At 41.1% G+C, this 27,598-nt stretch overlaps 2 protein-coding genes and 1 long non-coding RNA gene across 4 annotated transcripts in view; 2 read left to right on the top strand and 1 right to left on the bottom strand.

The window, feature by feature from the left end:
* The window catches only part of LOC146492814 (uncharacterized), a 181,421-nt gene that overhangs the window by 139,321 nt on the left and 14,502 nt on the right, over nucleotides 1–27,598 (bottom strand). The window lies entirely within an intron of this gene.
* Nucleotides 339–7,482, top strand: LOC146492816 (uncharacterized). The gene is made up of 2 exons (XM_085149336.1): nucleotides 339–1,240; nucleotides 5,682–7,482. Exons 1-2 carry the CDS (start codon nucleotides 999–1,001, stop codon nucleotides 6,223–6,225), a joined length of 786 nt encoding a protein of 261 aa, XP_085005462.1. The 5' UTR covers nucleotides 339–998; the 3' UTR covers nucleotides 6,226–7,482.
* On the top strand, nucleotides 7,280–27,511 carry LOC146492815 (zinc finger MYM-type protein 4-like). Of its 2 annotated transcripts, none has more exons than XM_085149282.1 (27): nucleotides 7,280–7,480; nucleotides 9,851–10,577; nucleotides 10,969–11,082; nucleotides 12,385–12,461; nucleotides 12,594–12,746; nucleotides 14,110–14,336; nucleotides 14,491–14,686; nucleotides 14,861–15,064; nucleotides 15,516–15,675; nucleotides 15,763–15,878; nucleotides 15,974–16,153; nucleotides 16,342–16,492; nucleotides 16,581–16,753; nucleotides 16,861–17,005; nucleotides 19,642–19,740; nucleotides 19,839–19,876; nucleotides 20,121–20,265; nucleotides 20,709–20,821; nucleotides 21,287–21,515; nucleotides 21,901–22,128; nucleotides 22,275–22,384; nucleotides 22,696–22,873; nucleotides 23,916–24,067; nucleotides 24,210–24,324; nucleotides 24,417–24,665; nucleotides 24,831–24,960; nucleotides 26,171–27,511. In XM_085149282.1, the coding sequence occupies exons 1-27, from the start codon at nucleotides 7,418–7,420 to the stop codon at nucleotides 26,391–26,393; spliced, it is 4,695 nt and encodes a 1,564-aa protein (XP_085005408.1). In that variant the 5' UTR covers nucleotides 7,280–7,417; the 3' UTR covers nucleotides 26,394–27,511. The 2 variants fall into 2 exon arrangements, with proteins under 2 accessions (XP_085005408.1, XP_085005409.1); XM_085149283.1 differs by having other exon boundaries at nucleotides 7,281–7,770.

The raw sequence follows: 27,598 nt of genomic DNA, 5'->3' as shown, positions 1-27,598 counted from the left end.
GATCTCACGTTATCAAAAATAAATGAGTACATTTTTTTAAATTTCGAAACCATTAAAATGAATAAAAGTTACTGAAATAACTTAAAAGCAGAAAATGTTGTGATGCTGAAATCGTGAGATGAAGTAAACAATAATTAAATGATGCCAGTTAACTGTTGGGTTTATTCATTTACATCACAGCTTCTTATTTTCTAAGCAGCTCATGCTTTCTGTATGAAAACATCTAATAAATATAAGCTGTCCGATTGCTGTTGTGCTACTGGAGCTTAAAGTTTAATTAAATATATGAGACATACAAAGCCAAATAAACAGCCAGTGAAGGAGCACTGGATACGTGGACTTTCTCTCTTGGATACATGCTTCAAATCCAAGAGAACAAATATTAACAAACCTTCATAGAGAACATGTAACAGGTTTCACAAATATACAGAGAATTAACAGTGGACCAATCAGGATAGGGGATTGTTTAAATAAAAGTTGTTTAGATTGTATGAATAGCAGGATCACTTTGTTGTTGTTTTTTGTTTGTAAAAAAGTTGATCATTATATTTCTGAAAAAAGAGCTTCCTGTTTGGGATCACCACCGAACCAGGGTCCCGTTTATTCTCTCACATGAACCTTTCCTGGACACTTCCTCACCCACCACCTGCTCCCTCGACTGTAAGCCGACCTGGTGAAGAGGGAAAAGGAGCGAGGGAGAGTCGGTAGTGTCCACCTGGCCGGCTCTATTCATGCATCATTAATGGCCCTGCATCATTGATGCGGTCCGCTGCCCACAGATAGAAGTGGTACAATGTCCTCATCCACCCCCCGTAGCCTGTAGACAGGCAGGCTATAGATCCAGGTCTTTAGGTGAAGCCATATCTGCCATCCACCTCGTGACCATGCTATCACTTTCACTAGTCTTCATGTGTTGCAGCAGAAATCAGTGTCTAGATTAGTTTAGAGAGCATATTTTCAGGTGTATTCTCCTGCAGGTGTAACACACCCACAGATAAATGAGCGGCACTGCTGGAGCTGCTCCCCCGACAGCTGTCCTGGGTTTGGACGCCGGCGGATCGTGGCGGCAGAGAGGCGCCCAGAGGAGCGGAGCTTTGGTCCAGACCTACCTGCTCACCGGCTCCATCCTCCCTCCACCTTCAGCGGTGGGAAACAGGGCAGCTAAAACCCCCCTGAAGCTGCCCTCGCTCGTAGCTGGAGCCAAAGGTCCCCGCGGGCGAAGCAGCATGGCTCGTCTCAGGTAAGAAGTAAAGAAACAAAAGTAGAAGTAGAAATAACTTAACTTTCTTGATGCATTCTGACAGGTCAAAGTCCAAACAATATAAAATTACAATAATGTGGAGATTAACTCACATAAATAATAAAACTATATACTAATTAATACATGAATTAGATTGTTACACATCTCTTTTGTGTGCATCATGTTTTTGGAGGAGGAATGATGTCCTTCGGTTATTTTGTATCCAGCTATTCTGATCTCAGCCTCTCTTTAGTTTCGTGTCAGTGACGCCTGCAGTATTGCACATTTTTCCTCATGAATGAAAAGAATAAAATCAACATGAAGTCTTAAAGTTCTTTGTTGTTTTCTAGATTAAGCTGTTTAAATAAATTTGTGTTATCAGCATTACCTGACATTATAAGTGACTGATTATACTTTCCTGATTTTCTGTTACACTCAATATATGCATACTGCTAAAGTGGTGGATGATCATATTGAAAATATCCAAATAATGAGGTCGGTATATGTAGTACAATCACGCGTGTCTTTATTTTTGTTGTACAGTCAGCAGAAGTCCCACAACAATAATGCTAAATGTAATAAATAGAAAATAAATATACAAAAAAAGCAACTTTTAAAAAGTAAGTCTATTATTTAAAAGATCACAAATTAGTTTTTCAGACTGTAGGTCCTGCATGTTGGCATCCTGTACCGACAGTGTTGGGGAGTAACGGAATACACGTACCGCCGTTACGTATTTAAAATACAAAATATGAGTAACTGTATTCCGTTACAGTTACCGTTTAAAAAGTTGGTATTTAGAATACAGTTACTTTGTTGAAATAAATGGATTACACGGTGGTACTTCCCTGTTTCATATTGTGGCGGGTCAGGACTGTTTGGGTTTTGTTTAACAGCTATGTTCTGTTGTTCCAGGTGGCTGCGTTACGGTTGCCATGGTTACAGGGTGACGCTCTCTCTCTGCGTGTTTCCTGGGTGAGAGAGCGCCTGTTGTTGTTGTTGTTGTTGTTGTTGTGCTAAGCTAATAGGCAGAATGCTACCGGTATAGCTCTAAAGAATGTAGCATCATAGGCAGTGTAGTCCGTGCTGCAGGGAGAATGGACTGTCATACACGTTATGTGTCGTTGAGCGCAAGGAGGGAGAAAAAGGAAAAGTACGAGCTGTCATCAAGCAAAAACAGGAGCTGGAAGCATGTAAATATAATAATAACCACTGCAGCCAAGAAGAGTGCCTGACCCCAGTTGTAAGTAAGCTATTAAGACTCGACTGTACACCATGTTGGTGTTTTCCTCCAAAAACAATAAGTTCTGTTGGAGCAGCCTTTCAGCGCCTCTCTCTGTCTCTCGCTTGCAAAGTTGACCCAGACAACAAAGTAAAGCTATTTTTCGGCTACGAGCCCCACACAGAACCCACCATATTAGCCAGAGGTCCCTTTACTACGGTTCGGAGCCGCGGACCTTCAGTAACAGTAATAAATCACAGCAATAGTACATTCACGTAGTTGTAAACAGCATGATAATATATTAAGTAATCCAAAGTATTCAGAATACGTTACTCAATGAGAGTAACGTATTCTGAATACTTTGGATATTCAGAATACGTTAGTTTAAGTCCAATACTTTGGACTTAAACTCTCCTAATAACGGGTATCATTCAGGAGAGACTGGGCCTCTTCAAAGTCATGACCTTATTCAGGTGAGGACGGTCATTCAGGGTCAGTCTTCCAGTTTTACTGCACACTGTGACTAAACCTTGAAGTGTACTTTTGTTTTTTAAGTTCAGATTCACTGACCTACTCTCATAAAACTGCTTCCGATGTGAAAATCGTGAATTGCGCGATTAAAAGTACACGTCCTGACGATTTTTTTCTGCACACGTGAAGCTCAGTGGTCAGCTGGAAACCCCATGAGCCTAAAGCTCGGGCTTCAGGCTGCTCTGAACACTCAGTTGCACACTTTTTCCCTGCTCTTGGCTCTCTGTGATGTCGGTGAGAAGGGATGTAACTAATGTAGTCATCACAAGCGGACAGCTCTGGCTGTGAGAAGCTTCACCCACCTGCTGTTCGAACCTTCTGTTTGAGAAGAAAAGCAAAGGATCTCAAAAAGGAGAGATTTGGGTTTTCACCGAGACCCAGTGTACGATAAATAACGGTCATTTTAACTGTAAGTCTTGCAAGACTGGTCTAATAGAGTCCAAGAATAAAAATATGGAGCTGTAAATGTAAGATTGGTAAGGTTTATGTGTTTTCTATATATGGATTCTTATATATACCCAGCATCTAAAGATACAAATGGCATGTGGTACTAAAGATGTGGACCCCGGGTTTAGAATGAAGGCTTCGGTTATTTACATTATATACTCAGAGTTGTATTATTATCCATCAGTCAGGTGAAATCCTATGGAAAAGGAACATCAGGTGTATTAATAACATAAACGCTAAAGCCACCATGTAAATGATACCAGGATGTCCTGGTAACTCACTGACCTTCAGTACCAATCATGCAGCGGTGGCTTTGAAAGTGATTAATTTCGCCGTGTGTGTCATCTCCACTATTCACTTTAGCAAAAGTGCCCGTTAAAGCGTGGAGTGAATGCTTGACTGGAATTACACCGGAATTGTTTCCTCTCAGAAGCGACCCAGTTTGATGGCTTCATGTGGGCCGCAGCCCAGTGTGCCATAAATCTCAGGCGTGGAAACCGATCTACCGCCTGATGCAGCACCCAGTGGTGTTTCGCTCAGAGGAGGGCGAAACCTGAGTGAGACACAAACACACACTTCAGGCTCTTAAACACACCTCCCTCACTGTCCAGCAGAGTATTTGATGGCATCTGCTTACCCAAGCAGAGCAGGTTTTGAATAACCACCAAGTAAATGAAGAGGAAGTTCTGGTGTGTGTGTGTGTGTGTGTGTGTGTGTGTGTGTGTGTGTGTGTGTGTGTGTGTGTGTGTGTGTGTGTGTTGAATCCCTCTGAGAAAAAATACATCTTACTGTGTATAAATGAAGCAGTAGAGTAACGAGGATCCTTAATAGAAGTAAAAGAGTGAGTTGGACAGTGCAGCACTTTGATCTGAGTGAAATTAGCACACCAACACATTAAAGTGGTGATAAAACTGTAGCTTTACACACTAAATCTGACTATGTGATGCTTTGTTTTATTTTCCTTTTATTTAATTTCTTCTTCTTTGATTTTTATTTTTTTTACAGGCCTGTTTTTTTTTTTATTAGTATCTTATTAAAATTGTGTTTCTGTTTTTGTTTCATTGTAAGTCTTTAAAGTTTTGCTTGCTTGCATGTCTGCTGCAAACTGTATACAAAGTCTATTGTCCCCAGAAAATCAATACTTATGCAGACTTTGTTGACCCTCTATTTTTATGTTTATGTTTTTATTCTTTTTGGTAAGGAGTTCACTGTTTTGTCCGTATATAGACTATAAATAAAGGAAAAAAGCAGCTTGTGAGAAACCTGCACTTTCTTTGCTGTGCCAGTAGGGGGTCTCACCCCCTTTAGCAAAAAGTACAAAAAATGACTCACCTGCTCATTGGATTTATGGCACCAATAAACCCTTTTCTGATGAATATATGGTCTCAGTTTCTAGTTTCTGTTCTGTGTTAAGTATTGTGAATCTATTGTGAATAAAATCAGGGTTTACGAGGTTTGCAAATCATCTCATTCTGCTTTGTGGGGTTTGTAAATTATGATTCCCATTATGAGTTGAATAGATGATCCTCACACTTAATCAGTGAGCCTGGTTCTGCTGGAAGTTTCTTCCGGTAAAAAGGGGTTTTCTGATTGTTGGGGGTTTTCTGTATAATTGTAGAGTCTGTACCTTACAGTATAAAGTGTGTTAAGGTGATTTTTGTTGTGATTTGGGGCTATTCACTAATGCTGTAATGGCTATAAGACGTAAAATCTTTTTGCCTGTGTAATGAATGCTGCTAAACTTGCTCCTAAATCTCTCAAATCTCTCCTGTTGAACTTGAGCCATTCCCTCCTAGTGTATGACATTTGATACATACAGTTTTTGTGAATTTTTGAGACTTCTACATCATTAGTGTGATTTCTTTCCCTCAAAAAACCTTGAAAAAAAAATAGCAAAATACATTTTTAAGCAATAATTTAAAAGAAAATCCAGATACAGCAAATATGATATTAATTAAAAGTCATATATGCGAATTAATGTTTTTAAAAATAGAATAAATTTGAATTTTTCTGCAATTATTTCATGGTTCAGGCTTTAGGATTTATTGGCACACCTATTAAAAACAGTTTCTAATGTCTCTGTTTTATTATTTTATTCGTAATTTTGTGCCCGTCTCACTTTGTCACTCATTTTTGAATATGGCCTCACAGGGCCACTAACATGGCTGAAGACTGTTACTCTTGTTAGTAATATGCATTACTGAAAATTATTTCCTTTTTTCTCTCCGTCTGGTTCCACAGTTTCAGTGAACCATCCCTCTTCACCACAAATGAGAACCTCCTGTTCGAGGAACTCTCTCTGAACCGTCGCCCCAGTGTTTTACAGAAACGACCACCACCGCGTCCTTCATTCAGCAAGTCATCCTCCGTGTTCCCCTATAAGACCAGCCAGCCCCACCAGGAGGTCTCGAGCTTTAGTCGACCGACCTTTATTCACTTCTCTCACGCCATCCAGCCGAGCTCGAGGCCAAGACCAGTGAGACGCCACTCACACAACCTGGCCCTGAGCTCAGACATGCTGCATGGTGACTTCCGGCCTTCAGCTTCCCAGTATAAGGAAGAGCCTTTGTCAGTGGTTGGGAAGCCTTGCCTTCTGACCTGCAGTCAGCGCCCGGCTGCTGGTCCGGCTCGCACACAGATTCACGTATTTCTACCCAGCGAGGCCGAAGGAGAGGAGGCAGACAGGGAGTCTGTGGACGAAGGCTTCATGGATGAGCTCGACAGCAAGATAACCTCTCTGAAGCTCCAGAAAGAAGCACCAAAAACAAATACACCCCACACATGACATGAATGATTCCTCCATTGTAGTCCAAGGGCAGCCCTGTCTGCATTATTATCAGTTCTTTTTTTTTATGTAAAGGTCTGTGGCTGTTAGGATTTAGGTCAGATTACCTTGTTTGGATGATCTATAGATTGTCCAGGTTTCAACAGTTTTTCCCTTTGTTATTTGGAAGAACCGGATGGAGAGTCTGACCTCCGACACCTTCAGACTGAACTGTACATTAGCGCTGGACATGACTGAGCATGACGAAGTTTGTAGATAAGCTAGGTTTCTATGATTTGATGTCGGCATGGGTTTGGTCATGTTTACATTTTTTACACTCTTCATTTCTTCTTCTTTTACAAGATAGCATAGAAAAAAAAACATGCATGAAAAAGTAAGGTTTTGCAGATTAATGAGCCACTAACAGAAAATAAAATGTAGTTATGCTGATATATATTGATGGTTTTATAGCAAATAATCTTGATCATGCTGATACAGTCAGAGATTATTTCTTTCAAAACTATAACACAGACTGTATAACTTTAAATTTAAAACCTTTGTGCTCTTTTTAACAGTCCAACATGTATATTGTGTTGTGTTTGCAAATTAGTGTGTTTCTACATTATTCACATGAAGGCACAAAGTGTGATTACTGCCCTGTTTCTGTCAACAGCAGAAATTTGCTGATAACAATGTAAACTATGTTGTGTATTGATTAAATTACTTTTACTGGCGTACAAGATTGGCGCTTAGTTAAAACCAATTTCCTGAACTGTTGTTTACTTCAGAAATTTCTCACTTACTGTAATGTTTTACCTTTCATTGGCCTCGTTTATGTTATTTGGTGTTTATTTGGTTATTTCTGTGAAGACGTTTTAAATGTGTAACATTTGAAAAACTGTACAAAATAAAGTTTATTATTATGATACCAACAAATACAAATAGCAGTTCTATTTGGGTGAGATACATATTATTTTGGCTCCCACCATTGTAGTATTTTTCTTACCACTAGGAGGCGGAAAAGCAACCTCAAAGATGGGGTAGACCTTGACCGAAGAAGAAGAAGAAGGAAAACAAACGGTCCTGTTGGACTGGACTCATATGATTGTAGCAAGGGGATGAATTTGAAACGTTTTTGTGTTTTGGAGTTTGTTTACCATTGCTTAGTCGCATTTTATTGTTAAACTCAAAGAATTGGTGATTTGGGACCACCATGGCCGATACGGAAACTAGCGGATGCGAACGTCTGACCACCAATCAAGTGACTCCTGTGCAGGTCGGCGCGGTAATTCTGTGCACGTTGTTACGGCGGTGAACTACACTTTTTAAAATCATATATCTGCATCCAAAAGAATTATAAACAGAGCGGGTATTTTACATGTGCAGAGGTTATTTATTGCGTGGTGAAAACACGGAGGCAGACTAACCGCAGTCATAGCTGCATGGATCTGTAAGCAGGCTAGCGTTAGCTTAGCAAAGGCTGAGCTAGTAGTTCTCTCTTTACAGGTCTGCTAATTTATATATCAACAAAACATGGCTAACTCCAAAGAAGTGACTTGTACAGAGGTAATAACACCCATTACCTACAGTCTAACGGAGTATTACAGCCATTTGTCAAACCTCTGTGCAGCAGCCACGCTGTAGTAAGCTAACTTATTATGGTGTTGCTGCACGCCTAAAACAGTAATTAAACCTTTACATTGAATCTGTACTGAGTGTGTGTGTATATATATATGTGTGTGAAACACACACCCCGTGTTTATTAAATGGTCACTGATAAGGTACCTCTATTGTAAACTTAGGCTGCTAAACTTTGCACAAATCCGTGCTGCAGAAATTAGCTTCGCAAAAAGCGGTCGGGTCTTTAACCTGCACCAAACCTGAGCACTGACTAGCCCTACTGATAGTTTTAAAGGCTATTTAATTAATTACACGATGCAGTTAGTGAAGCGGACACTGCTGAGTTTGATCCTGCTGCACATGGAAGCAGTTCAGGGTGTTTTTAGTGCTTCAGATCAGCTTATGGTAGCGCTTTTATATCCCTAAAATGAGGTTATATTAAGGTGGTATGCACATCCCTGCGATGTGACCAATTTCCTCTGCTTGTGTTTCAAACACCTCAGTTGCTTAGTTTGAAGAGTGAAGCATCATGTGCATTATGAGTCTGCAGGAGAATTTAGTATCAGCAAAGATGGATATTTTAGGTCTGAGACAGCCAGCTTTTTAGTCTTTTTTTTTTTGTTTAAACTGGTGTTTGGCAGACATTTCTGTACTTGGTTTTGATTTTAGAGCTTTATTATTAACTGCACAACAACCACCTTGATTAAATTTGGCTACAGAGTGGTGGGACGTGTTTCCTGCCGTACTTAGGTTTTGTGCAGCTCATATTTCACAGCCATGTGGTTTTGAAACTCTTAGACACAGTCATGTTCGATAGCAGATCATTACATGAAGGAACCTTTTAAAAAACAAGCGCATCCATGCTCACAGGTGTACACACGGGTGATCACAGGTGTACACACGGGTGATCACACACACAAACGACACCCTTTTTGGCTCCTACCTCAAAGCACACTGTGCTGTCGATCTTACGTGCTGCACAATAATGTTTAATATTTAGTATTTACTGTTATATTCCCATATATCATTGTGATGTTGTTTATTCTATTACTCTCGTTTTCTTCTGCTTGTTTTCTTTTTTCTTTCTCAACAGGTGATCCAGGTGATTGATATATGTATTTTTTTTCTGCTTATTCTGTTGGTTTTTGTTTTTTGCCCTTCTCCCCTGTCCCTCTTCTCAGCTGTTTTTCTTTCCCTCTTTCTTTCTCCCCTTTCTTTCCCCCAGTCAAGTCTGTCCCGTATTCAGCAAGTGAAAATAAAATAAACAATAAAAGGTGAATCAAATGGACCATTACGGCAAAGCTGGGATGGTCAATTTGGTAAAGTAAATCCGTTGGGCATCTTTCTTCGCCTTTAGACAATAATTCTGATGGCAAAAGAGCCAAACGGGACAGGCAAGAAAAAAAAAAAAAAAAGACACAGTCATGTTCGGTCTTGAGTGAATATCTAAAAAAAAAAGGAAGAAGCATATCTGGTTGAGTTGCGTCAGCGTAGCTAAGTAAAGATTATAAATGTATCTGTAGTGTTTTAATTATTTTAAAAGTCCACCATGCACGAGGAGTGACAGAAATGTTTGGGTCTGTAAAAGAAGTCTCTTTTCAAAACACTAAAACGGACACAGCATAAAATACTCACAGCTATGCAAGAAGTGCAGAAATAAATGTTTGGTTTCTAAAATTAGTTTTTATTGGTCAGCTTTCATCTGGTCTTTGCATCACACACTTCTGTTGTTTTGTATTCTTTGTTTCTGTATATCTTGCTCTTGTCTGTTCTCTTTTATGTTGGCTTTTAACCAGAACCTGAGTGCAAAATTTACCTTTACTGCCTGTAAATACATCTGTTGGAATGACAAAATAATTGAATTCTCAGATTCGCAGTCGTTGCTGCATATCATATTTTATAGAAGTGCAAATCTAGAAATTGCAGAACTAATTGTTCTGTTTTTGTCCATTGTGGACATTAGTGATTGGCTTAGTTACAGAGCAGAGACTTGTGCGTTCTGTAAACTGTCTATTGTCCATCATAGGTAACAGAAGGGACCGATGGAGAGGCTGTGGAGGCAGTTTCAGAAGCAGCAGCATCGGTGGACGCTGGAGAAACGGAACACGTTCATGAATCTTCCCATGAACTTTCCAAAGAGAGGGAAGAGGATAATGATGATGCTGCTGCTGCTGAAAAAGTCATGGAAAGTGAAGAAGCAGAACTTAAAGAAACTGAGACCGAGGTGATCCACTCTGTTGGTTCTACATCTACATCACAAGCTTTTTCTGCAGAGGAGACAGAGGAGACCGTTACGGTTAATGATGGTGAGCCAGGTAGCACCACAGAGCCCCAAAAAGAGGCTCCTGAGGTGAAATGTGACGAGGGTCTTGAGTTAATATCTGATGAAGGGGTTGAGTCAAAGGCAGAAGATCTTGCAGTGAAGGATGAGAGCCTAGAGGAAAGCCCTGCAGTGGCAGATGTCAGTGAAGATACATGCATGGATGCAGCTCCTGATCGTGAGGAGGAGAAAGAAGTAAAAAACACTGATGAAAACATGGATACAAGCAATGACACTAAGGAGGAAGTCTGCACAGAGCAGGAGTCATCCATCTGCTGTAAGCCTAAGGTTTTGACAGCGGGCGATGAACTCGATGAGATGATGGACATCGGTACAGTGGATCAGGTGGAGCAGGAAGCTCAGATGAAAGAGGAGGAACAGAACAGCTTGAAGGATATGGAAAGCAGCCGCTCGCCTGAAGCTTCTAATACAGGTATAACGATGCTCTTTGATTGGTAGATTTGTAGATGCAAAATAGAATCTTTATGATCTTGTAGGAAATTATCTAAATAAATAAAACTTTTAATATCAGCAAATATGAGAAAACATCTACCCTGACACTCCTTCATCTGCTAAAGGCCAAAAATGTATTTACTAAAAAATGACCACTGCAAACATTTTGTAACTTTTAAATGCAGACAGGCTTCTCTAAAAAGACCCTTTGACCTTTGTTGCCCTGCAACCCTCTGCGAGTCCACGTCAGAGCACACTGAGCTTTAGAAATGCTGTCACTCCTCCTTTAAAGGCAGCATGGCAGAATGTCTCCCAACAAGGCGTAGTTTTCATCATCCCACTAAATGCTGTGTTTTAAAATTCCCACACAGCCTCAGTGGCGGAGGACAGTAACTGTGTTACGGAGGAAGCTGATGTGAAACCCACAACTTCAGACTTGATGCAGTCCAGCTCGTCTCCATCGTCTGAGGCCACAGGAAGTACAGGTGAGTGATCTTAATGCCAAAATACAAATAGTACGAAATTAAAATATCATTATGTGGAAAATCTTGGCAGCAGAATAAACTTTTATATTAATATTTCCATTAAATTTGTAGGCAGCACGGTGGCACGGTGGTTAGCACTGTTGCCGCACAGCAAGAAGGTCCTGAGTTCAATTCCAACATCAGGCCGGGGTCTTTCTGTGTGGAGTTTGCATGTTCTCCCCGTGTTTGCGTGGGTTCTCTCCGGGTACTCCGGCTTCCTCCCACCGTCCAAAGACATGCAGCTTGTGGGGATAGGTTAATTGGAAAATCCAAATTGCCATTAGGTGTGAATGTGCGAGTGAATGTGAGCGTGAATGGTTGTCTGTCCCTGTGTGTTGGCCCTGCGACAGACTGGCAACCTGTCCAGGGTGTACCCCGCCTCTCGCCCTATGACAGCTGGGATAGGCTCCAGCGCCCCCCGCGACCCTGGAAAGGATAAGCGGAAGCGAATGGATGGATGGATGGATTAAATTTGTAATAGATAAACAGAAAAAACCCTAGAAGTCCACATACATAAAAAAAATTGTATATAATAAGACTAAAATGGTACAGTTCACATGAAACGACTATCCTGACTGAACCTTTGTGAAATACTTTATTATTAGAGTCCAAAGATCTTTTCAAATTTGACTGAACAAATCCAATTTTTTTCTTGTTATTAAGTTAAAATGCAGAGATATACATCAAATAAAGTGATACAGATCTGCTGCTGTGTGCTGACCTGTTATGTTTACACATGCAGTCAAAAGGGAACACGCTAATAAAGGAAGTATTTGTCCCTTCTGAAATGGTCAAAGGCAAACAAGCATTTCAGCATTTTGGCTCTTAGTTGGTTAAAAAGGTTGTAACTGTGCAACTAAGAAAACACTGAATAAAATTTAACATTGCTGAATATTTTTGAGTTTAACAGCTCACTCCCAACAGAAAGCTGCTTTTCGGCTGCTCCGTTATTCACGAGCATGTTTGATTTGGAGCCGTTTTACACCAGGTTCCCTTCCTGAAGCAACCCTGGAGGTATTTTTGTCTCCTCCCAGGGTTAAACGAGGGATCATTGACTGGTTAAATGAATGATTAAACCATGACACCATAGAGCCACTAAAAACACAATCTTTTTTTTAAAAAATATCTTAACTGTGGTTCAGTATGAATTTTGTTTTGTCCGACACAGTGACAGTTGTTGTGAATGTTTTCATTCATGTTCTTCATGTTTTTGTGTTCACTTCCTTTTACACTTGCTCACACGCTGCTCACGTGTTCTTGTAGGAAGAGACAGCTCGTCACCAGCGATGATGTTGAACGGCATGAAAGTCGTGAAGCTTTCTATACCGAGATTAGACGTTGTAAGTAGAAGTAAGATAGAATTTAGGTTTCAGGCTTTTCTTACCTGAAAGTTCATCGAAAACTATTGATCAGGCTGTCACCATAAGCTTTCCGTCAAAATAAACAGCATATACATGTGCTCCTTGTTCTAGGAGAGGCTGCACACTTCAACCCAAAGTGTCAAGTTGTCTCCTTCACCTCCGTTGGTCACTGTGAAGGACGAGCCGGTGGATGAGGAATATGAACAAGCTCTAATGTCCAGTTCCTCTACAGCAAGTGTGAAAGATGAGCCTAATACTGCAAGGGTGAGACACACTCTGCTTAAGGATTTGTGGAGTTATGCTATTAGATTTGGCAAGCGCATGCAGAGCTGTCACGCAACGATCAGGTGTGGAGACAGTTGCAGAAACTTTGGGAGATGGAACAGCAGTTACTGAAATGAAATATTTGATATTCAAAACCCATGTAGTGAACAGAAAGGCTGGAAAGGAAGAGGCACATGATGTCTGTAGTGCAAAGGTGTAAAACAAAGAGTCCAAAGTGGCTGCAAAAGTACACTTGACACGATCTGGGAGTATGATGGAGTGGTCCCAAAAAACGTGGAAGTTACGACAACGACAGAGGGAGAACAGGCCTGCATCTATGAAGGAGGAGAATATTTCAGAATCTGAGAATTTGAGATGGTTTGAGCATGTCCATATGACCGGACACCCTGCAGCAGACCCAGAACACTCAGAGTGGTTGTCCTCTGGCTTGCTTGTGATAGTTGGAGGGGGTAACTTGTATGTATGGAGCCAGTCCAGTCCAAGACAAAAAAAACCCAAACTGGGACAAGATCAGGTAGACTCACACATGAACTTGCATATTTCAGGATAATAACTGGTTTCTTCGTTTCATCAGTTCTGTTGTATACTTGGCATGACCGACATTGAGTCTAATAGACCAGGGGTGGGAAACTCCAGGCCTCGAGGGCCGGTGTCCTGCAGGTTTTAGATGTGTCCTTGATTCAAATGGCTAAATCATTATGTCTTGGAAGTTCTCCAGAGGCCTGGTGATGAACTAGTTATTTGATTCAGGGTGATATCAAAAACCTCCTCCTGTAATAAACCAGAGTGCAGGAAGAGGTTCAGACTCACAGATCTGTACCTCAAACTAGACTTCCTGAAATATCCATGTAGTTCCTAAAGCAACATATTTCTCCCAGTATTACACCATTAGTATAAAAGATGGTTAATTCACTACTTTGCAGCATTAAAACCTTTTCAGACCTGAAATCTGGAAGTTGAAGGAGGAAGAGAATTATTCTTTCTTACATGGAGTTAACAACAGCAGCAGGAAACCAGCTGCAAACATATGATTACTTGTGTAAGTGATGGGTTTGGTGGCAGAACATGACATGTTGTCACATTTGGACTTTGCAGGTTTAAAACTGTTTAGTGTCAGATCTCATTAGCGTGGACGTTTTCATTGTCACGTGGATCTCCTTAGCTGATGTCTAGAAAAGTCCACAGCTGTGGGAAACCCGGGGAATACCAAAGAGAAAATCTGTTGCTGCTAGTATAATATAATATATAACATCATCAGTCAGGATCTGGTCTGGGTCCAGTGTTTTCTGAGAATGAAGCCTGAATCCCTGAACCGTTACTGACGTTTTTCCCATGTTGAAAGGACGACCTGAGGATCGGATCCGTGTATTCTGAGAGTTCTGAAACGCAGACGCTGCCCATCGTCAGCCCGCCGTCTTCGCACATGTACTGCGCTCACTGTAAGAAGAACCTGATGAAGGGACAGACGGCTTTCCAGAGGAAGGGCTCTCCAGCGCTCTTCTGCTCCACCACCTGCCTCTCATTGTCTCAGGCCAGGGGAGCCACTAAAATCTGCCACAACTGCCAAAAGTGAGTTCTGCAGATTAGAGTAGGCTTACTACTGTTATTACTACTGTTTGATGGGTGAAGTAATGTCACCCAATGATACGCCTCAAAGTAAACTGCATTTTAGTTCGATTGAATTTGGATTTCTCCTTGGCCTCTTTTCCTCTCGTTCCTTTAGGTTGATAATTCGGCCTCAAGACGTCATCCTGGCTCCGGATCTCAAAGGACTCATGAAAGAGTTCTGTGGCCAGATTTGCCTGACGTCCTTCAACTACAAGAAAACTGTCACCAACTTCAGGAAAACTGCTGTTGCTGTGAAAGCTCTACAGACTGTGCCACAGTCACTCTGCAGCATGTGCACCAGATACTGTGTCGTAAGTCGAACAGAACAGGACTGCCGCTAACGATTATTTCAATTATTTAATATAAAATTATCCAAACCGTGTTAAAAATGTCCTCGTTGTCTAATGCATTATTTACACCATATGAAACTATGCTGATAGTGTGACAACTCTTCACCTGTGCTGCTCTTTGTCGTCTCTCTGCAGAGCAAACATGAGGTGATACTGAGCGGCGCTGTCCACAAGATGTGCAGTGACGCCTGCTTTAACCGCTTCCGTACTGTAAATAACCTTTCGATGGCGGGCTGCGCCAACTGTGGCTCGTACTGCCACAGCAAACCGCTCATGCTGAAGCTGGAAGAGGGCAGCAAGACCGTGTGCAACCTGGATTGTTTGGGGAAATACAAAGAGGTATGGACCCTGCTGATGGACCCTACGCATGTCATCTGTGAAACCTTGATGCTGTAGTCTGATAACACACTTGCAGAATTCAGAATTCATTGCAGATACATTTATTTTGAATTAGTCTTCATTTGAACTCTTGAAAGTCCAGTTGGAGTAACTCAGAAGGCAGAGGGTTGTCTCTGCCTGTGGAGCTACCCTTTGAAAAACCTGCAAACTTTATTGGTGGTGTCCAAACTGTTCATTAAAAGAACAGAGGGGAGCTTCAGGTTTCGTCTCTATAGGGAAAAGAGTTAAATTTTTTAGCACTATTTTAAAGTTGCATGCCTGCAGTGAGTGTCAGCACATGTGGAAACAAAGCCAGTTAACTTTCTCGCCTCCTCTTTCTTACTCTGAGAGTTAAAAACAGTTGAGGTTGTTTGCAACATGCCTCATATTTGTTTTTAAAATTAATTCACAGAAAAGCAAGATAACCAAGATGACCCAGCCGTGCACAATGTGTCGCACCGCCCGCTTTCTGGCCGAAATGGTGGACAGCAAAAACAGTGATGACTCTGTGGATCTTTTCTGCAGCAGCAGCTGTGTGATGGCGTACAAAGTCCAGACTGTTAGTTCTTCAGGTACGCGATCCCAGCTTCTCATTGAAGATTAAACCTTGTACTTGTTTTTGTTAAATGATTGTTTGTGATGGATTAATTTGGTTTCAGGTGCTCGGATAAACTGTGATAACTGTGGCAAAAACAGCGTACCGTCCTACCACTTGGCCATGTCCGATACCTCCATCAGGAATTTCTGCACTCTCCCGTGTGTCATGGCTTTTCAGGTATTTACTTAAAGTTATTTAAAGACAAACCTAAGAAAGATTTTTGAGAAATGCTGGTATTTCAATTTTCTGTTGTTTCTTTTTCTGCGCTTTAGGAAAAATTTAAGCAGTCGCAGAAGCAGGTGAATGTTTTTACGAAGCTGCCCATGGGATCGTCCCAAATTCAGCCCGTTAGTACAACGCCAGTGCAACAGGAGGCAAAAGTGTCCCAGAAAGTGAACTGCTTCCAGTGCTCCCGTGTGATCACTTTTAAACCTGAGCTCATCCAGATTAAGGTAACTAATGGAAACAAATAAATTATGAGTGGAAAGTTTTACATTTAGAGATCTTTAAATGAACGTCACGGCATTTCGGATGAGGACCTGAAATGCTTTTGGTCCTCACGGGTAAAGTCTGATGAACACAGAAAATAGACCTTGTCCGTTCAGGCTGACATTTCTCATGATTTGTACCTTCTGTGCAGGACAAGATGGTTTTTCTGTGCAGTGTGGACTGTTCTCACGAGTTTAAGAAAGCCAACAACGTGACGAGTGTGTGCGAGTACTGTATGATCGAAAAGATCACCAGAGACGTGAAGAGAGTCAACAACAAAGACTGTTATTTCTGCAGCGACGGTAAGGAGTCGTGGAAATCGATTCGTCAGCTGTAAGAACCCGATTCTGCTCTGAAATCTGTATTTATTTTATTTATTTCTGTGTCCAGGCTGTAAGCTCCTGTTCAGACACGACTTGAGTAAAAACTGGGGGAAGCACTGTCACTCCTGTGTTTACTGCCACTCCGTTTCAAAGAAGCTGGTGACGGCGCAGTACGGAGGCTCGACGGAGGAGTTCTGCTCGGAGGAGTGCAGGTCCAAGTACACCATGCTGTTCTGCCACGTAAGCAAACCGCAGTAAAGATATTAAAATCGTAGTTTTACACCAAAGCGACCATCTCTGTGAACATGATCTCCTCCTCCACGTAAACACATTGCTTTTCCACTCAGGTTGCAAAGTGCGACACCTGCGGGCGGAAAGGGAAGCTAAAGCAGAGCCTTCCCATGCTCGGGGAAGTCAAACACTTCTGCGACCTCGGCTGTCTGCTGCAGTTCTGCTGTGAGACAGTGGCCACGCAGGGTGAAGTCGTGAAAGGTGCATACCGTGTTTTTATCCCTGTTTGAATCTGTAACTTTATCTGATTTATATATTTTTTTAATGGTGTAGCGGTTAGCACTGTTGTCTCACTGGTTTGATCGGCCTTTGTGGGCGGAGCTTTCTGTGTGGAACCTGTGCGTTCTCCCAGTCTCTGTATTTCCTCCTGTTTTACTTGGAGTAAATCTAAACTGGTTTCAGGAGAGTGAGGTTCTGAGTCAGCCCTGTGATGGACTGGCATGCTGTCTAGGGTGTAATTTGCCTCACCCTATGACAGCTGGAATAGAGTGAGGCTTATTCAGACATGTTCAAAGTTTAATTAATGACTTTTAAAGCTGCTGTTTTTGATAAAATCAGTTTGGGTTTGATGAGTTTGGCTAAGCTTTCCTTAGCAGTCTTTAAAACTGTAGTAAATAAAGCAAAGTATTACTTTCTTTTGATTGAGTGGCTACAAAACATGGTGGGTCACATATAAGCCAGTTTGATGTTAAGGGCTAGCACAGAGATGTGCAATCGTTTGTGGTCATGTTGACACCTAAGACCAATTTAGAGTTACTATGTAACATAACATGCACGTCGCAGGATTGTGGGAAGAAACTGGCACCTGGAGAGAATCCACACGGACACATGGTGAACATATAAATTCCCCACAGAAAGCCGGGATTTAAACCCACAGAGCTCTTACTGTGAGCCCACAGCCTTAACCACTGTGCTGCTGTAAAGACAGACCATCAAGAAATGCTAATGTGGTAAATCAAAGAGGCACTGAGGCCTAGATTCATACTGTGTTGCGGACACAGACAGCTCGAGACAACACTGTCGGCTTCTTTGATGCCCACCGCATGCACAGTTGTTGCAGTGTAATGTATAATCTCCATGAATGAGTCAATGTGAAGTTGGATGGCACTGACTGTTTCGTTCATCATCTGATGGCAACATTTGCATTGCATGCAAGACTGTAAAACTGAGCTGCTGCAACACTGGACTGCATGTTTGACACCAGCTGTTAACTGTTGTTGTTCTTTAATAAAATATGAATATTTCTGGTACTAACTAGAGATGGACCGATCCGATATTACGTATCGGTATCGGTCCGATACTGACCTAAATTACTGGATCGGATATCGGAGAGAAATAAAAAATGTAATCCGATCCATTAAATATCAAAAAAGCACCTCACAAAACTTGGCGACATGGCGAGCCGGAGCAGTGTGGTCACGTGATAGAGCGGCTGTGTGTATTTGTAGCCTGCTAGCAAACATTTCATCTCCAAGGAAGTTATCTCAGAGAGAAGTAAAGCAAGTGTGTAAGTTCAGCTCTGAATGTTTGTAAAGCATTCCCGCGTTAAGCTTAACAACCGATATATAGAGCAACTGCCTTTCTCGCTCTCTCTCTCTCTCTCTTCTTGCTGCTACTTCAATCATGAAACTGCTTAATGATCAGCTGATCGGCTTTTCTGTCGCGAGTCCGTCTCTCTTGTTTGTTTTTGGCCCACTTCTCACCAGAAAGAGGAAACAAGCGGCTGAACAACAGCAGCACTATTAAGCTTGATAAGCTGTTGTTAGAATTTATTTAATATTACTTTCTAGACCAGGATCTTTTTCTACGCAGCTGACGGCTGGTAACTGTGCAGGGGCGGATCTAGCAAAGTTTAGCCAGGGGGGCCGATAGGGCATGAACAGGGAAAAGGGGGCACAAAGACATACTTTTCTTTCTTATTCTCATTTAAAATATCTAGCTTTTAATTATTTAATAATTATCTGAATCTTACACCCAAAGTTTTAATCTGATGTAAAATGTATAGAAGTCCATTACTGTATATAGTAACTGTTAAGTATAATTTTCCCTAGTACTTTTTAGTAGTAGTACTTTTTCCTTTGGGAAGGTACCATCTGTGAATTCTGCAATTCTGTTGAAGAAAGATGTTGAATCTATTTAATTATTCTTGAAAAATAATTTATTTCTGTGAATTTTTTTCCCCCTGCATCAAATTAAAGTTGATTACATTGATTAAGCATCATGAGGAAGAGGGTGGTTCCCTATTTTCTTTTGCTGGGAGTTTGCAGCCCTATTAGTTAGGTTGCTTAATATTTCTGCTAAGTACTCTTTGAAATACCAGAATAGGGAGGATGGGGTAGGTTTAACTTTATTAGATTGATCAGTGTTGCTGATCTATGAAATATTTTGGGTGCAGTGTGTTTTTTTTACATACAGGTATAACAGAATAGCTTTAGTGTTGTTGTTGTTTTTTAACTTGAGTATGAACTTGTACAAAAAGCAGCAAGATATTAAAAAAACAGTTTTACTGATTAAAAAACACACTATATCGGATTCATATCGGTATCGGCAGATATCCAAATTTATGATATCGGTATCGGACATAAAAAAGTGGTATCATGCCATCTCTAGTACTAACTATTAAGGCAACAAAGCTAAATGTTTACTAGTCGTGCACAACTCAAGATTTCCTTATTCCTTAATTGATTTAAATTAATTCTTAAACTAGAAAAACTAAAAAATGTTTTGCAACTGTGTCACAAAGTAAGACCAAGAGTGCCTCTCTCTGAGGATTTAGGAAGAAGTCGGGAGCGACTTCCTACTGAGACGTTTTAAGTTTGTTGCTGTTTTGCTTTCAGCCTGCACAGGAGAGGCCACACCTGTGATCGCCAACGTCATCTCGCTCGCTGGCACGCCAAAAGGAAAACCTAACACTTCTGATAGAAGTGTCCAACAAAGTACAAAACAAACACACGCAAGATATTAAAAATAAATCATTTTGTACTGTTAATCATCAGTAGCTGCACGAGTTTCATATATTGCCTTTTTTCTGCAGGTACAGCATCAAACTCTCAGTCAAAGACCTCTGGACACGTAAGTACATTATTTAATTCATTTATTCTTTTTGTATACAGTTGTATTTTTTCCAATTCCTTTTTTTTCAGTGTAAGTTATGTTTATGAAAAATATATTTCTTAGGTGAAATGACACACTTGTGCTTTTAAAAGGAAGTCTTTGGGATATTTAGTTCAGTCACTTTTAGCTTGAAGGAAGTAGCCCGTGTAGTGTTACAGATGAGTAACTTTAGAGATGTTATTGTCATTTTTCTGTCCTTCAGATCAGCATTCAGACCGAAACGGTGAAGACTCATCCTCCTCCCCCAGCTAAAATCCTGAAGAACAAGGCTCTGCTGTGTAGACCGCTGGTGCAGAACAAAGGAGTCTCCTGCAAAACGCAGACGGTCGACGTGGAGGCACAGACGGGTAAAAGAAGCACACAGGCAGTGTCTCTGTCAGGGCAACACCTCCGCTTCACTCTGTGTTTAAAAAGCTTCAAATAGCTGTTCAATCTGATTGATTACAGCTGAATTACTGCTGCTAGCTGCACTTCACAGCGTTTAACACTCGGGGCACAAACACAGGTTAAAGGGTAAGGGTCATAAACAGCTAAGCTTATGTTGTTATGAAGAAAGCGAATGCTTGTGGAGAGGAATCTTATTCAAATGCTTAACTGATGCTTTGAAGTTTGAACTTTCTGGGCAGAGCACTAATGTATGCTCACGATTTTACAGACAAGACTAAATGTAAAGTATTTGTTTGTCTTTGCACACTGTACATGCTTCCTCTTTAAACATACTTACTGCAGGAGCTCTGTGCCATGTTCTTATCTAATCACACTACTATTCCCTTTTTTTTTCTCTCTGTAGATGATATCTTCCCAAAAATGGTGATCCTGCCTGTTCCTGTGCCAGTGTACCTTCCTGTACCCATGAATATGTACAGCCAGTGCACTCCCAAGCCTGTCGGCCTGCCGTTACCTGTATGTCTAACAATGCAACCACCTTGGAACTTTATTATTTCTAATTAATTCAAATTTTTCCGATGACTTTTTGTCTTAGAATTTACATTTGTCTTTTTAAGGTTTATTTAGAATAATTAAAATGAGGAATATTAAGATCAAGATGGATTTTATTTGGGAAACTGTTAACATGCTTGTGACAAAACCGTGCACCGTAACACTGTAACAAAAACAACAGCAAGAAGTAAAACATATATATTTACACATGAACCATAGGCGTGACCCCGTGACCCATAGCATTTTGATTCAGACAGGAGGTTCAAATGATTGGCGACCTGTCTGCGGTGTACCTTGCCTCTTGCCCTATGGCAGCTGGGATAGGCGGTTGCCATGGATAAATTACATTACACACTCCTCTAATCTTCAGCTTTGTTTTTGCCCTTACTAAAATCCCACTCAAGAGCTCCTTCTTTCTTTCTACCTCAGCTTCCTGTGCCAATGTTTCTTCCTGTGACGATGGACAGTGCTGAGCGCATTGTGGAAACCATCCAGGAGATCAAACAGAAGATCCCGTCCGATCCGTACGAGGCAGAACTCATCCTCATGGCGGAGATGGTGGCCGAAGACGACGAGAACAACGACAAGCCGGAGACGCGCAAAGAGGAAAAAGCTGTGAAGAAAACGCCTGAAAAGCAAGAAGCACCTGTCACAGATGGTGAGACGAAACATTTAATGAGACCACGAAAAGATGAAAGTAGGGGGTACTCGAGGGCATCAAGCGATCATATTACAGGGTTAAACAGTTAAAGCTATTGTAGTTTTGTGTTTATTAAGTCTTATTTTGTTTGTGCACCAGTGGCTCTTGAAGGAAGTATTGACATATTTGACCAAACGGACTAAAACTAAAGAAATGTCACATTTATAATTTAGTTTTGTAAATGCATAATTATTTAACTTTAATAACGTCAGCGTGCACATGTTAGGGTTTCATCCAAGTTATCTGTCAAAGATGCATCATTTTATTCCCATACTGATATTTTTGGTGTTATTAACAGTGTATTCATGCTGTGCTAACAGACACTGTGATGGTTGTTTTGTAGACCATGTCAGTAACTACAGTGATGACTTGGACACAGACGAACTGGCCACTTTCCTCAACAGCTGGGAGGATGCCTCCTCTGACGCGGGGCCCTTGTCGCCAAGTAAAACCTACGGCAGCGAGAAGTTTAACTCAGTTTTAGATGTATCTGTGGGCATGCCCAGTGAGCCCGAGCCCGCACCACCTCCTGGTCCGCCTCCCATGGACATCGAAGCCGACTTCACTGTTGGTGAGATGATCCATAATACTGGCCGTTCAGGGAGTTTATCTCCAGTTTATCTACATTTCTTTGGACATTTTTACTTTAACCCCTTCAAAGATCTGTTCTGGGCTTTTGCGCGTTTAGTCTCATGTTTGATGTCATATCATTGCCAGAAACTCTGGAAAGGATGGCCAAACAAAGAGAGCAGTGCAACAAGTCCCCAAGCCCCCCGCCTGCTGCTCCAGTACGACGACAAGCTCACAGGAAAGCCAGAGAGAAGAGGGTAACTGCTGCTTACATATCTAAAGCTGGCTTCATATGCAACAAAGCATTAGAGAAGGAGATGATGTGACAAAAAGATGGCGTTGTGTGACCCCTCCACCCATAATTATGTGTCAAAACAGGAAACAATAGTAGTAGTATAACATATAAAGTTTTAAGTGTCTCCCTCGTTTAGATGGGGGCATAAAAATAACCAGCATGGTTTTATCAAAGGCTGCAGAGCTGCAAGACTTGTTACTTGAATGACTTTGGTCTGTGTTGTCTAAAATGTCCCCATTATACCCATAATGCATCCTCTATATGTTATCACAGGGTCGTAAGCCACAGCGTCAGTCTAAGGCTGCTGAAACGTCTTCAGCAAAGAGTACTTCCAAAAAGCCCGTGGAAGTAGAAATCCCAAAACTGAAGAGTGAATATGGAGTTGATGCCTGGAAGCGATGGATCCAGTGGAGGCAAACTCAGCCCAACCTGGAGAATCCACGCTTTGGCTGTAAGTCTGAATATAAAATGCATTTGAACACTGCAGCACTTCGGACTGCATTTCCTGCATTCTCTGACTTTCCTGTTTCTGTTAAGACTTTATAATTAAAAACAAACAAACATGGCTTTTTTTTTTTTTTTTTTAATTATATTTTTATTGAAGAAAAAAAGGGGACTTGTTACAATAAAGTGCATTGACATTATTTAGTCAAAAGAAAAAAAAAGGAAAAAAACAAAACTTTTTCTTCGTCCTTTTGTTTTACATTCTGATAGCAAAAAAAATAAGATTAACTCATTGGCTTGACAGTGTGTTACATGATGCAGCACGTTTAACTTGTTTACAAAGACTACATTAGGTACATATTATGAAGTTGAGGGTCAACCTGACATTGTACGATACATGGGAGATACACCAATTCAGGGCTGGTCTTACCTAAATTCAGGGCGGATGGACACAAAGCTAATCCATTTATTCCATATTTTGTAGAATTTGTCTTTTCGAATTTTTAAAAAGAATGTCAATTTTTCCATTTTAAATATTTCGAAAACCACATTAAACCAATCAAGTGTTGGCGGACTTGGATTTAACCACTTTATGGTTATTGATTTTTTGCTGGCCGCTAATAGCGCTTGTAAGAGTTTTGTGTCCCCTCCCCGGACCGAGCCAGCAACCAAGCCCAAGTACAAATTTACAAGATTGATGTCAAATTTTATCTTAAAAACCTCACACAAAGTTTTATGAATTCCCAGCCAGTAATTTTTTAAGTTAGGGCAGTCCCAAAAGATATGATAATGATGTGCCTCTTCTGATCCACATTTTCTCCAGCATTCTGCTGTCCCATTTTTATATTTAGTTTGATGAGGGGTTTTGAAAAATCTAATAATGTTCTTCCAACAGTGGTCTCTCCAAGATAAAGAACTTGTTGAGTACCAATGAAAATTACAAATCCTCTCCCAGTTCTCATTTGTTATACCCATCCCCGATTCCAATTCCCATTTAATCTTAACATTTTGAGTTTTGAGTCAAACATGGCTTTTAATCTTGATGTCAGCGCGTCCTCTGGAGCTGAAGGAGGATCTTCTTAGCTGCACCACCGCTGAGCTCAGCTACGGCCTCTGCTGCTTCATCGCTGAGGTGAAACGACCAAACGGAGAGCCGTACTCGCCCGACACCATGTTTTACCTCTGCCTCGGCATCCAACAGGCAAGACATTTTTCTCAGAGAAACTAAGTGTGAATATGGATACACTTAGATATACGTGTCATCATATTTATAACCATTTTCTAACATAGTTCAAATTTCTTTTACTTTCCTGGTTCTCTAAACTTTTTGTCTTTCTCTGCAGTATCTGTTTCAAAACGGTCGTGTGGAGAACATTTTCATGGATCGCTTCTATAACAAGTTTTCCACTGAGTTCACCAACTTGCTGCGAGGTTTCAAACCTTCAATCACACCCAGTGGTGAGTTTCCAACACCACCTTTGTCTCTGTCAGTGTTACACAAACGAACGTCTGTTTGCTCAGATTTACAGCGGGTCACTTTCCCTCTGCAGGTTATATCCACTCCCGTGTGGAGGAGGAGTTTTTGTGGGACTGTAAACAGCTGGGGGCGTACTCCCCCATCGTCCTCCTCAACACTCTGCTCTTCTTCTGCTGCAAGTACTTTGGCTTCACCAAGGTGGAGCAGCACCGTCAGCTGTCCTTTGCACATGTCATGCGCTGCACAAAAACCAATCTAAACAACACCAAGACCACATTCCTGCGCTTCTACCCACCGCTGTCTGGACCCGAGGCGGAGTCAGGTACCAACGTGCAGAACGCCAGATTTAAACACACAGAGCTAAACGCGTTGATTTTGCAGTTTAGAGTCAACAGTCCACCTAAAATTAGCAGTCAAACAGATTCTGACTGTTTTCATGTACGAATTATCCTGAAACTTGCACACTGTCTGTATGTGTCCTCTTCAGATGCAGAGGGTGGCCCAGCGAAGAAGCGGAAGGAGGAGGAGAGTAAAGAAGAAATCCTGGAGATGATGGAGAACACGGAGAACCCTCTCCGCTGTCCCGTGAGACTCTACGAGTTCTACCTCTCAAAGTGGTGAGTGTTGTACAACCACAGGTGCACTCGTGGTGGATCTGTGGCTGGTTGGACTCCGCTTTCAGCACGTGAACTTTGTGAAGTAAATGGCTGCACAATAATCTTGCATTACCTTTCCCACATAACTGCTATGTTCAATTTATTTTAAATAGGTATATTTATTTAATCTTTCAGTGTCTAGTTTGTATTTTCTCTCTGTGCCTGTGTAGGTTTCCTTCCAGAGTACAAAAACTTAACTGTTTGCTTCTTCTAAATTAGCTGTAGGTGAGGTTAGTTATCTGTGTTAGGCTGTGACGGACTGGCGACCTTTGCAGGGGCCTCTCGGCCTGCAACAGCTACTTGGTTAAAAAAAGGGATGGATGCAGCTCCTGAGATACAGTCTCTTTTTTGTGGCACATATATTGTTTGATGTCAGATTTTGAGACCTAATATTACAGGAGTAGTTCACAAAACTGTCTAAAACCAGTATTTTGAAAGGTACAAATAAAAACTCTAAGATCTAAGACAAGAAGAAGAGATCACATCAGCCACAGAAGCTCCAGTTTTATGTTTGTTTATGTAAGAAGGATTTTAACTAACACAAATGCATCATGTAAATATGCCAGATTCAGCCAAACATTATCTTGATTTTTCGTGCTCAGGCTGGACGTATTCCTCTAAACTTTCACCGAAGCTCTGAAAGGATCTGCCTGAGAAGTTTAGACTCTTCACTTAACTACCTTCCTCAGCTTCCTGTGCTTCATGTCCTTAAATTTGAACTTAACCTCTGAGTTTTCTTACTTGTGACATCATATTGTTTCATTTCTGTTACATGAAGTAGGCTTGTTGGGAGTTTTTAAAGATGCCGTTTCCCATTTGGCCAAATACACTGATCACATGACTTGAAATATATTTTTTTAATATTACTTTTAAATTTTATTTCATTTAAATATGATGATAATAAGTTACACTTGAAATATTAAGCGTCATAACATTTAAATGAGCCGACATTTTGCCACTTGCCTGATCTGCACTACTGCACAACTAATAAAAGGTTAAGTGTTAAATGTCAGTAAAGACTAATAAAACCTGCCACTCATTGATTCTTTTAAAGTTTGTTTCTTGTTTGGATGTGGAGGGCTGGATTGAGATGGTCCACTGGCCGACCCTCATTTTACTCTGATTTATCAGCACATTGATCTAATTCTTTGTTCCTGTTTCTTCCGCCCAGCTCGGAGTCGGTTAAGCAGCGAACCAACATGTTCTACCTGCACCCCGAGCGCTGCTGTGTCCCCAACAGCCCGCTGTGGTTCTCCTCCACCGCTCTGGACGACACCACCATGGAGGCCATGCTCATCCGCATCCTCACCGTCAGAGAGCTGCATCTCGACCCAAAGCAGCAGACGAGCGATGACCCACCGTTTATACCCGAGGAGGAGGAGGATTCGGAGTGAACGTGAAGTGACCTTTTACCGGAGATGCAGCTAGTGATGTAAATGTTTGGATATTATCAAAAATGTTCGCTGAACATAAACGGACAGGAAAAAAAACCATTCACAACAGCAGTATGAAACAGCAAAGAGTCACATTTCAAACGCACATTTGGACAGAACCTCCGATTCACATCGCTTATGTAGAGGTGAGGCTGAGATGCTGGACTCAGCTCAGCATTAAAGACTGTTTACTGCTCAGCAGGGCACGCAGCTGCCCTCCTGTGTTTATGTGGTTGTGTCTTATGGAAAATACTACTTTTATCTCCTTCCATGTGTTATGATTCCTGACCTTCCTGTGCACACTGGACTTCCAAGTTTTTCTAAAGCTAGCCCTCCATCTCGGAGTGATGGAGGTCCCGAATAGAGAGCTGCATATTGTTAGTTTCACTACATTCACACCTCGGAGGCCAAAATGAACACGTCTGTGTTTGCAGTAGTTAGAATATTTCCTGGGTCAGTACTTTTGCACACCTCAAGAATTGTTGCAATCTCACTTTGAGAAAACACAGTTTTAACATCTGACTGGAGATTTTACCTGAATCATGATTTGATTGATTTTTCTTCCAGATTCCTGTTTAAGTTGTGATGCTAAATGTTGAAAATGTACACAATTCACACTTTGTGTTTTGTGGTTAACAGATAATCCTCAGATACTTTAAAGGATCTTATCAATCTGAAAAGAAATTACAGCATCGAACAATGTAAAAATCATCATTGGTGCCTGATTGAAGGGATTAAAGATTTTGGAAGTGATTCAATTACATTTTAAGAAATTTGAGATTTGAATGTTAGGTAGCTGCTATCCCTAATTATGACTTTCAAGCAATCTGAGAAGAGAAAGGCCTACAACTCTAAAGTTTTAAACTCATTTTGGGATTCTGTTTCATACTAAACAAACCTTAAAGCAGTGAGTTTTTGCATAATGAGCTCTGGTATTATATGAAAGCAAATAAAGCTGTCCGTTTGTGTATGTCTAGATTATTTTAACCCCCTTAGAGTATGGCTGCCAAGGTTCTCTTGAGTGTTTTCTATTATATGTTCATTTTGAATAAAAAAAAATAAAAAAAAACTCTTGAAAACACTTGTTTTCTTTTGAGACTCTACAATTGCACCTGTGGGAGAGGTCTGCCTCTTAGTCTCGACAGAATCTGTAATGTGATTTGATT

Source organism: Neolamprologus multifasciatus, chromosome 22 (genome assembly GCF_963576455.1).
Source record: "Neolamprologus multifasciatus chromosome 22, fNeoMul1.2, whole genome shotgun sequence".
NCBI lineage: Eukaryota > Metazoa > Chordata > Actinopteri > Cichliformes > Cichlidae > Neolamprologus > Neolamprologus multifasciatus.
Note: the sequence above shows the minus strand (reverse complement) of the source record. Positions and strands in the feature narration are given on the sequence as shown.